Source organism: Miniopterus natalensis, chromosome 5, assembly GCF_054644295.1.
Source record: "Miniopterus natalensis isolate mMinNat1 chromosome 5, mMinNat1.hap1, whole genome shotgun sequence".
Classification (NCBI taxonomy): domain Eukaryota; kingdom Metazoa; phylum Chordata; class Mammalia; order Chiroptera; family Miniopteridae; genus Miniopterus; species Miniopterus natalensis.
The window spans coordinates 11,193,336-11,204,378 of record NC_142085.1 but is presented as its reverse complement, the minus strand read 5'-3'; the positions used below and the strand labels follow the sequence as shown (position 1 = coordinate 11,204,378).

Genomic DNA, 11,043 nt, shown 5'->3' with positions numbered 1-11,043 from the left:
GAGAGAGGAAGGGAGAGGGAGAGAGAGAAATAGAAACGTCAATGATGAGACAGTCATTGATCGGCTGCCTCCTGCACGCCCCCGACTGGGGATCGAGCCCACAGCCCAGGCATGTGCCCTGACCCCTAATCGAACTGCCATCTCCTGGATCCTAGGTCGATGCTCAACCACTGAGCCACACAGGCCGGGCTGGACTATGTTTTCTAATAATAAAACTAGTAACTTGTAGCCTGCTTACAATGTGGCAGACACTGTACTGAGCACTTCATATGCATCTTCTCATTTAATCCCCCAACAGCTCTATGAGGTCGGCATTTTTCTTTTTGTTGTTGTTTGTCTTTTCTTTAAAAAGTATATGGAATGCTTCACAAATTTGCGTGTCATCCTTGTGCAGGGGCCATTACTAATCTTCTCTGTATTGTTCCAATTTTAGTATATGTGCTACCAAAGCAGTTGGCACTATTCTGCTCACCATTTTATGGATGAGGAAACTGAGACACAGAGAGGTTAAGTAACTTGCCCACAGTTGCTCAGCTAGTAAGCAGTAGAGCTGGGATTGAAAATAAGGACTCCCACCCTGGCCAGTTTGGCTGAATGGTTAGAGCGTCGGCCCACGGACTGAAGGGTCCCGGGTTCGATTCCAGCCAAGGGTACGGACCTCAGTTTCAGACTTGATTCCCATCCCAGGCTGGGGCGCGTGCAGGAGGCAACCAATTGATGTGCCTCTCTCACATCAATGTCTCTCTCTCTCTCTCTCTCCCCCTTCCACTCTCTCTGAAAAGCAGTGGGGAAAAAATATCCTCGGGTGAGGATTAGAAGAAGAAAGAAAGAAAAGAAGGACTCCGAGCACTGCTGTCAGACTTCTCTGATGATGGAAATATTCTGTATCTGCATGATCCAGTACATAGCCACTGGCCACGTATGACTATTGAGCACTCAAAACATGGCTACTGCGACAGAAACGGACTTTTAAATTTTACTTTGTTTAATCTTAGTTACTAGGATGTCAGCTGCGGCCCCTCTTCCATAGAAAGGCAGCACTCAGTAGGCCTGAAGAGTAGAGACTCCATAGACTCTGGAGCCAGACTCTGATTTGAACACTAGCTTTGCCGCTTACTTGCTGTGTGACCTTGGGAGTGTGACTGAACCTCTCTGTTCCTCAGTCCTCTCATCTCTGAAAGGATGACAAAGCTACCTGCCTCGCAGGGTGGTTGTGCCTGCATTTTATGCTTATTTTATGGTACACAGTCCCTCAGGTCAGCCCAGGATTAGGGGGTGGAAAGAATGAGAGGTGGAGCTAGACTGTTCTCACGGGGATGAGTGTTGGGGGCGTCAATTAGAGTCCCCCTTCCCACGCCCGGGCCAGATATAGCTCCCGAAGGCCCCCAGGACGGTGGCGTGGACGATCCCTTAAGAGAGCCCCGGGAGCCAGATAATGAGCCGAGTTAATCAAAAGGCAGCGAGTCCCCTGAGCTCCTGGTGTGTCCCGAACCTGGAGCGGGGCGGGGCGGGGCGGGGCCTGGGGCCCCTCCCCTTCCCCCCAGCAATCTGGGGGGGTAGGTCCGGCGTGACTTATAGGTTGGGGGGCCAGAGAGGAGCTGGAGCCAGAGGGGGCTGGGGTGGGGCGGGAAGAGAAGGAGCAGGGGAAACGAGGTACAGGGTAGGGTGCCACCAGCTTGTCCCTGGTCTGGGCAGAGCGGAGGGCGCCGCGGCAGAGCCACCACGTTGCGCTCCGAGGGTGGGAGGTGGGCGCCATTCCCGTCGTATTCTGTGTGCATGGCGCCCCCTGGAGTTCATGCCACGCAGCGGGTGTGTGTGTGTGTGTGTGTGTGTGTGTGTGTGTGTGTGTGTGTGTGTGGACACGATGATTCCACTCCAGATCCCGCCTCCCCCCCCCCCCCCGCCCCCCGCCTTTGCATGGGTCAAAAAGAGGTGGTGGCTAAAGGCAAAAGAATTTGCTGAGGAGGTTGAACAGAAAGGGAGCCAGGAGAATCGCGGGCCTGTCCCTGGGCCCAGCTGGGCCCTCCCCTCGGGTGACCTCAGCTTCACCCCCGCCTCCCTTTCCCTCCTTTCCCCCTCTCCGCCTGTCCTTTCGAGCTTGAGAACATTTGATCCTGCTTGGGAGGAGCTGCCCGGGAGACGGAGACGGCGAGGAAGACCAGCTCAGCGAAACCTGATGCCTTCCATGGGGCCCTGGGGGCAGGCGCCAGAGGACAGAGCCACCCTCAGCCTGGCAGAGCCCCGCACCTTCAGGAAACACTCCCTACCCAGACCTCCCCTCCTAGAAGGCATCCCAGGTGGAAGCAGCAGTGGGGGCCACTCCCCCCAGCTACTTATTTACACAGGACTTCCCAGAACATCCTACCCCTCACTTGCCTATTTTCCTTCCCTAAGAATTGGCTTTCCTCGGCCTGTACATCTACAAACCCTTCTTGTATATTCATTATTAAAATTTGTCCCTAATCCATGTATTGTCTGGATAATTTGGGGCTCCCTCATCCTGCTAATTCAGGTCTCGACCAGAGCTGACTTTTGTCTGAGCTGGGGTAATCCAGCTCAATTCATTTTAATGAGCAGATGGTGACTGGCTACCACACTCTCAGCCCTGCACCGGGTGCTGCAGGACCGCTACCCTGCCCATGATCTCACGGCACACGTGGAAACACAGCACCCTGCACAGATGGCACCCCAAGCCTCGGTGGGCATGACATCCACGAGACTGGAGCAACAGATGGGCCTTCAGATCTCCAGGTGCTCTCAGTCTCCTAGGCCACATCTGTCTCCCTAGGGTGGCCAGCGGTGTGGGGTGGGGAGGGGGCTTCTTGCTGGGGTGAGGTCTGTCCCCTGGAGAAAGTGGGTTCTCCTCCCTGTGGACACTGATTGCTGCATGCCAGCCTCACAGTCTCCCTTCAAACAGGCCTGTTCCCAGGGGCCCAGAGAGACATTTGCATGAGAAAATCTCCAAATACAACGGCGGGTTGCTTCCCTCGGCCTGGTTGAAATTTGGAAGGCTGCAGGCAACCAGGCTTAAAGAGGAGGAAACCACCTTGTCGTAGGAGCCAAGAAACCAGAGTAAAGGACCCCATGCCTTCCTAGTTCCCCATCCCCTTAGCCCTTTCCCATGGAGTGAACCTTTATTACTGTTACGGTGTATTGGTTCCTAGATCTGTCTCCTGGCTCCATTTTCATACCAGGATCTATAACCCTAGGGTAACATCCCCCTCACTTCAGCTGGGGGCCCTAAGAACAGGGCCGTGTCCCCCCTCAGACTAGGGCTCCCTGAAGTCTGGGCTGTGTCTTTATTTATTGGATGTCTCCAACAGAGTGCCCAGTATGATGCAGACAAACGTCTGGCTCAATGAATATTTGTTTAATTAACAAATAACCTGTCAAGAGAATCAGACTTTTCCCACTGGTCTCTTTCTTCCCCGTGGGGAAGCAGAGCTGGGCAAAGACCAGTGCTCCCTGTGCCTGCTCAGAGTGGGAGACCATGTGCTTTCCAAGTTGGTGTTAAAACCAAATTACTTTTGATCCACTGAACTATCAGCTCAAAAGTTAAACAAAACTTCCCCTGTTCCAACATAAGTGTGGACAAAGGGAGCTCGGAACAGCCCAGGTGACCCTCACTTGGGAAATGGTGGCATCCAGATATCAGGCCTCAGACACAGCTCGCAAGGCTTGGGAGTCTGGGCTGGGGATCTTAGAACCAGTTTAGGCACATCTGCTCATTGTGGAAATGAGAGTCTGGGGCCCAGAGAGGGAAGATCACACAGTGAGGCAGGGTACAATTGTGACATAGTGGCCAGGAAGAGGTCTCCTTTGTACCCCCACCCCCCATCATTCTAGGACTGGTATTTTCAGTAACTCACTGTTAAGCCAGTCAGTGAATATCTCTTTGCCTCAGTTTTCACATTTGTAAAATGGAGGGGGCCACCTGTCTTAACTTACCTCACAGGGACATTTTAAAGACCAAGTAGGATAGTGAGTGTGGAATTCTTTGGGAAGTTCAAAGGTGAGTGCACCTTCAGTGACGGTAGTAAAATAATGTAGAAGAATCCAAATATATTGGCTTTTCCAAAGTGAGCCTGTTTCCCAGACTTACAATCTAGCCCCATCAATATTCATTCATCAATTCATATGGTAAACATTTCTTGAACTCCCCCTGAGTGCCAAGTGCTAGGGACACTATAGCACCCCTTCAATCAATTTCTCACCCAGACCTAGAGCTTGCTAAATTATAGTCAGGCCCTGTCCCTTTGTTCAAACCCTGCCATGGTTCCCATTTTACTACAAGTAAAATCCAGTATCCTGCAATGACCCCAAGACCCAAATGACCTGTCCCCTTAACCTCTGATCTCAGCTCCTGATACTCTTCTCTCACCTACCCAGCTGCAGCCACATACCCCTCACCACTGCAGGGCCTTTGCACTTGCTGCCCGGCTCCTTGCAATGCTCTTCCCCCAGATATTGACACTGTCTGATCTTTTCTCTTCAAGGTCAAGGCTCAAATGTCAGTGGGGTCTTCTCTGGACACCCTCTCTAACATTTCAGCCCTCACATTTCCTCGAACTCCTCCTAGCTTTGGTATTTTCTTTACCATCTAAATACTGTCTGCCTTCCTTATGCACTTAGTCTGTTGTCTGTTTCTTCAATAGAATATAACTGCCTGGAGGGCAGGGGCTCTGGTCTGTTTTGTTTGCATTGAATCTGCAGTGCCTAGAGTAGTGCCTGACATGTAGTAGGAGCCCATTAAATATTTGTAAAATGAATGAGTGGTGAACATACAGACTGTGTCTCTGCTCTCCTGAAGCCTGCATTCCACTTGGGGAGAGCCTGCTGGGGGTATGAGTGAGGAGGGGCAGACAGGCTGCAGACCCTAGGCCACAGAGGTCTCTGAGACCCCTCCTCTCTGAAGGTGTCATCACAGGATTGCATTATCACTAGTCTTGAGCAGCACAATTTATAACAGGAGTTAACTGCTTACTAATTAGCAGCTGGAACAATTAATTGGCTATTTGTTAGAGCCCGATTTAATAAACCAGTCTTTCAGCAGGGTCGTAACTCTCTCTGTTTCTCCTCCCCTCCCAGCCAGCCTTTCCCACCTGACCAGAAAGTGTCTTGCCCCGAGATTGAATCAATACCTGCCACTGGATGATTTTCAGAGACAATTTCCCTCGCAAGGTGATGACAACATCCCCTCAAAGACTCTTCCTTTCTCTCTCCCTCTCCTCTTCCAGGCTCTGACTCACTGGAGGCCAGTGAGCAGAGATGGGGGAGCTTTCTAGTAACACATTCCCACAACAAAAACCCGCAGCTGCCCTGCTGCACCAAGGTCTGGCTGCTGGTTCCCTGGCCTGTCACACACTCCTCAGTCGGCAGCTAGTTCCTGAAGCCTCCTGGAGCCCAAAGGCTGAGCTTCCTCTGGGGGAAATAATGGGATTTTTCCTAGAGCATCTTGAATGGAACCCGAGAACTGGCAGTTGGTTGCTGACCACTGAACCTCCAGGCCTTGGGCCTCATTGGGCTCAGGTCTAGTGGGCTATTTCTCTGCCCTACCCCAACACCACAATTTGGGGCCCAGAGAGTTGTTCTCTGTGTATGAAGACAATAGGAAATACTTCTTGTGAAAACACGTACTAGGCACATAAGCCCTTAGGTCTCTTCAGTTGCAAATAGTGGGAAAGAGCAAGGACACAGAGCCTAGGTCAAGGCCCAGTGAGGCCTTTAGCAGCTGCATGAGTCACTAAATCTTTGTTATTCTATGGGAATAACAGCTCTATCTCATAGTTGTAATGAGGATTGAATAGTTAATACACATGAAGGGCTTCGAACAGTGTTTGGCATAGTGGTGTCAGCTATTATTATGTCTCCCAACCACTCTGAGGGATTGGGATCCTACCAACTTTACAGCTGGGGAAACTGAGGCCTAGAGAGGTTAGGACTGGAGGGCAGGACTGATGGCTCCCAAGCCTAGTGCTCTTTTCCTTGTCTTGGTTGCCTCCCATCCCCAGACACAGGGTTCTGGCTGAGGAAGCAGGGCGGGGCTCACTTACAGAGGAGATGACTGAATTTACAGGCACAGCAAACAGGCTGTCAAGGTATTTACACTGCATACAATTAGCTGCAGCGCATTCACAAGTGGATTAACTACAGCAAATGTTCAATCCCAGCTTGGCTCCAACTTGGTCCTCCATTCCCCCCTCTCCCCAGTCACTCCCATCAGAAGTCTTCTTTTCCCTCCAGGCCAGTGTAGGTGTTCTGAGATGACAGACTCAAGAGAATGCCAGCTGAATCAGTGGGCCTCCCTGTCCCCGCATAACGCATCCCAAAGCCAAAGGAGAGCAGTGAACTGCTGTTTGGGGTAGGACTAGCTATTTGGGAAACTGGAAGGCAGTTTCCTATGACATGGATAAGGGCTGGTTCAACTCAGAATGGGCAAAGCCAAGGAGAGCAGCATCTGTGATCAACTGTGATCACTCCCTGAAAGCTTCCTGGAAGAGGTGAGAATTTCTAGGAATTTTCAAATAATGGGAAGAAGGTGACAATAAAAGAAACTACTCATCACTGCACCCTTAGTGGGTGCCACTTCCTTTTCAGACTGGGTGGGGGAGGTGGGTGGGAAGGAGCCAGATACCTTTGTATCTCTGTGGGGCAGAAAATGGATTTTTGTCTTTGGGATGATGGTTGGGGAGGGGGGTAGGGAGTAGGAAGGATGGCTGCACTGAGGATATCCTAAGGTCTGTGGTATCTGGTCTATGATGGGCATCATTCGTTCATTCATGTAATGAGTTTTCAGCTGGCATCTGATGGGTCTGGACACCCTTACTCAGCCTTGGGCCCAGGGGAAAGGAAGGAGAGAGAAAAGGGGGGAGGGGTTGAAGGAGGTGCAATTAAGTGGAGGTGGGCTGGGGAATAGGATCTTTAGATGTTCTCAGACTTCCAGAGGTGGGCAGAAAGATAGCTGAAGTTTCAACTGATAGCAACCCGGTCCCCAGTGCGGCCTTGAATTTCTCCGGGCACCTCCCACTCGTGCCCCAGCAGCGGGAGTCAGCCCCTGGACAGTCGGCAGAGGAGAGGCCCAGCAGGAACGGGCCCGGGGGAGGAGTGGTTATCATTACTAATTTTTAAAATTTATGTTTTAATTTACATACAAAAATATTAACTCTTTTTTTTTTTTTGGTGTACATTTATTTGAGTTTTGACAAATGCAGACTCGTGGAACTAGCATCACAGCCAAGATATCGAATAGTTCCGGGGGTTGGTGGTCGGAGGGTTGGCAATCTCCACGCTCTTAGCCGCTGCGGTGGTCGGGCCTCCCACCCGCAGCCCTAATACCATCCCTGCGCACGGGCTGAGATAAATGACGGCGACAGGTGGAGCAGGTGAGATGAGCAGGACCCGGGCACAGGGACGCGGTCGGAGGCGAGGCGGAGGCCTCGGGCCTCACTTCCCAGCCTGCACCCCCCTCGCCGGCGTTTGGGAGGAGCCCTCTCCCCGCCTTTGCGCCGGGAGGGCCGGGCGAGGCGGCGGAGTCCCGGGGGCCAGACCCCGGCGACGCGAGCGGGCTCCGGGCTCAGCTGCCGGAAGGGCGCGCGCCCCTGGGGCGGTCGGGAGAGCCCGAGGTCCTCAGGGGCGGCTGGATGGCGAGGGGGCCGAGCTGGGGAGCATGGGGGTGGTTCGGGGCAGCTCTAGCGTCGGGGTTTTGCGGACAAACCTGTTGGCAACCTGTGGGCCGAGGCAAGGGCAGGAGCTCTCGCCGCACCTCCTGGGCCCGCGGCTAAGCCAGAGGCCGGGCGGCGGCCCCACGCCCTACGCGCCGAGCCGCCGAGGCGGCCTGAGGAGGGGCGTGGGCTCGGCCGGGGCGCGGGGACCCCGGGGCGGCGCGCACCTCGCCGCAGCCCCGCCGCCGGAAGCCTGCTCGCGCCCCCGCAGGACCTCAGGAACCGCGGGCGCCCCGGCCTCTGCCTCCGGCCCTCCCTTGGGTCTCGCTCCCAAAAGTGCAAAACATTTTCAAAAAGTGTGCGGCTCCCCGCAGGCTCGGGTCCCCGGGGCGAGCGGCCGCTCTTGGCTCGCCGCGAGCGCACCGGGATCGGCGCGGCCGCTCGCGCAGCCGGGCTGGGTTTGCCGGGGCCGGCGGAGAGCGAGCGCGCGAGAGCGCCGCGCCCGAGCCCGCGCCGAAACCCACGTCCCTCCGCCGCTGTCCTCGGGATAGATGGATCCATTTCTGCTTTCTGACATTTTCCTGCCCGGGGAGGGGGGGCTGGGTGGGTGGAGGGGGGTCGGAGAGAGGGAGAGATGGGGGAGGGGCAGAAGGGGGGGGAGCAGGCAGCCCGCTTCCCCCAGCCCTGTTTTGTTTTCTCTAATTGGTCCTGGGGGAGGCGAGGAAATTGGACAGAGGCTGGACCCGGCGAGCTGGGCTGCCTTTAATTGGCTCCTTTTTTTTTTTAACTGGAGGGGAATCAAACAGGAGAGCGAGCGACAAAGGGTGGGAGAGCGAGAGACCGAGCGCGGAGACTCGAGGAGGAGGGAGGAGGAGGGAGGCGGGAGGCGGGGGGGCGGGGAGCGCGGAATGAAAAGCTCCGAAGGGGGAAAAAGCAGCACAGTGAAGCCCAAGTTGCGGAGCGAGCGGAGCGCTCCCGCGGCCCGGAGCCCAGCGGCCGCCGCGCCCGGGAGCCCGGCCCGGCCCCGCCCGCTCGGGGCCCCCGCCGGCCGAGGCCGCCGGGCGGGGGCGGGGACCATCAACTTGGGGCGCGGCGCAGCCCCGCTCCCCCGAGAGCGCCGAGTCGGGGAGCCTCCCGGCCGCAGCCAGACCGCCGGAGCCGAGCGCGGCGAGCGGAGGCGGCGATCGGCGAACGCGCTGCAGCCCGGGCCTCGGCGAGAGCGCGAATATTTTTCAAACGATTCAAACTTTCCTCCTTTCTCCGCTTCCTGGGGTCTCTCCTGACTGGAATTGCTCTCCCGATTCCCCCGGGGCGCCCGGGCCCGATTCTTCCCCGGGCTTCCCCCGGGGTTCAGCTAACTTCGCGGACCCGGGGGCCCGTGGCTCTCTCCCCTTGGCCGAGCCTAGCCCACGCTGCTCCCCCGCTCGGGAGGGCCAGGGCCGGGGCTCCTTCTACCCGGGAGGGCGCCCAGCCCGGCCGCCTCGGGTCGGGCCCTTGAGCCCCCTGCACCCGCCGCAGGACTGGAGACGGCCGATTAACCGGCGCGGAGCCCTGGCCTCCCCGCCCCCGCTCAGCGGAGGGGCGTCCCCGGGGCGGAGAAACGGCAAGTTTATCAGTTGCCTTTGGCCTGTTGGATCCGAGAGCCGCCGCCGACGCAGAGGGTCCCCGGCGCGCAGGACCCGGGGAGGTGAGCCTTGGGGACCCGGGGAGACTTGGTGGCCGGGCTCCCTGGCTCGGGGCGCTGGCTGCTGCGCTGGGCGCGCGGAGGCACCCGGGGCCGGGCCAGCGCCCCCTGCGTCCTCACCGGGGCAGCGGCCCCGCGGGCGGAGAACCCCGGGTCGCCGCCGCCGCCGCCGCCTCCTCAGTCTCCGGGTCTCCGTCTCCGCGGCCGTCCCCTCGGTCGCCTCTCGGAGAAGGGGGACACGCCGGGGGCATCGCGGCGCCCCGGCGGATGCGCCCCCCGCCGCCTCTCGGGCTGCGCCGCCTCGCGGGGATGAAGCACCGGCCGTGAAGATGGAGGTGACCTGCCTTCTACTTCTGGCGCTGATCCCCTTACACTGCCGAGGACAAGGAGTCTACGGTAAGAGCCCGTGTCCCGCGGCTCGCCGGCTGGGCACCGAGCGGAAACTTTGCAAGAGGCGCAAAGCGCGCGCTGCCGGGATTTGGTGGGAGCCCCGGCTGGCACTCTAGAGTGGATGCCCCGGTCCCCGCCCTTTTCCAGGGCGCGAGAAGATCGAGCCAGCTGCTTCGGAGCGCGGAGATGGGTCGCAGGGTCTGGCGGGAGGCTGGTGATGCCAGGGGGAGGTACCCACTTTCTCAAACCCCGTCAGGGGCCGGAGTTACGTGGAACCCTGGGGAGCATCCGGGCGGCTCCGTTGACTCCGACCGCCCCCAACCCCGGGGCTGGGGCCGCGACTTGCACTGAAACCAGGTTCTACCCCGGCTCGGCCTCCGGAGCGGAAGCCGAGCGATGCGCGACCCAGAGTTGCGCGCGGCTGGCGGGAGAGCTGGCTGCCGGCGCCGCCGCGGAGCCCGGGCTCGCCTTCCGCGGGCTCCCGGAGGCGTCGCTTCTTTCACTCGCTTCTTGACGGCCCTGGGTCCGGAGCCTAAAACCCCGGCATCCCTTTTCGGACCTCTTCCTGTCCCCGGTTCCCAGCTACAAAACCCCAGCCCCACCTTCCTTTTCCCTGTGTGCGCGCGCAAACACACACACGCGCACACACACGCACACACACACGCACACGCACACTCAGCCACAGTCCCCAGGAAATGCAAACACCGCACGCACCCACCAGCTACGTGTCCAAACTCTGCCTCCAGCTCAACAGCTTTGCTCCCACGTCCCCACACCTCACTCTCGGGCGCCAAGGGGACTCCAGTCACCCCTTCTCCCGTCTCTCCCGTGGGTTTTCCCCGGGATAGGTCCCGAGAGCAGGCATCATCCCTCTCAGGGACCCTCCCTCTGAATTCTAGCAGCCCTGACCCCACAGCACGAAAAGTCAGCCTCTGGGCCCAGTGGCCGTTTCTTCGCTTTCTCCTGACTGCAGGGCGGTCTGTGTAGGCCACTTTTTAATGATGTGTAGCTGGAGTGGGGAGGATTCTCTTTCTTTCTGAGGTTGAGAGCCTAGTTATTCGCCTTTGGATGCGGGGAGAGTTTGACCTGCTCTATTGGTGGGGGTCAGAGGTTACACTTTTGGCTACCAGCCTCAGGTGCAAATGCTAAATGCTTCCTTCTAGGGTGCCTCACCGAGGGATTTCTGGGAGGTGACTCGCTAGCTGGCTCGGGCTTACTTCCCTGGGGAGGCTGGCCCAGGCATCTGGCCAAACTCTGCTTCTTAATTAGTTTGTGTGTCTCTTACTGCCTGGCCCTTTATATAGAGGC

General features: G+C 57.5%; 1 protein-coding gene and 1 non-coding gene across 2 annotated transcripts in view; one reads left to right on the top strand and one right to left on the bottom strand.

Annotated features, from left to right (window-relative positions):
* Positions 1 to 349: 349 nt before the first annotated feature.
* LOC148093037 (U6 spliceosomal RNA) lies at positions 350 to 453 on the bottom strand. Its single transcript, XR_015714624.1, has one exon. It is a non-coding gene; the product is annotated as a U6 spliceosomal RNA (small nuclear RNA).
* Positions 454 to 9,575: 9,122 nt separating this feature from the next.
* Positions 9,576 to 11,043, top strand: part of MDGA1 (MAM domain containing glycosylphosphatidylinositol anchor 1) — a 54,579-nt gene continuing 53,111 nt past the window's right edge. The window contains exon 1 of the mRNA XM_087817370.1: positions 9,576 to 9,741. Coding sequence (XP_087673496.1) covers positions 9,675 to 9,741 — 67 coding nt within the window. The 5' untranslated portion in view covers positions 9,576 to 9,674. The remainder of the gene's footprint in view (positions 9,742 to 11,043) is intronic.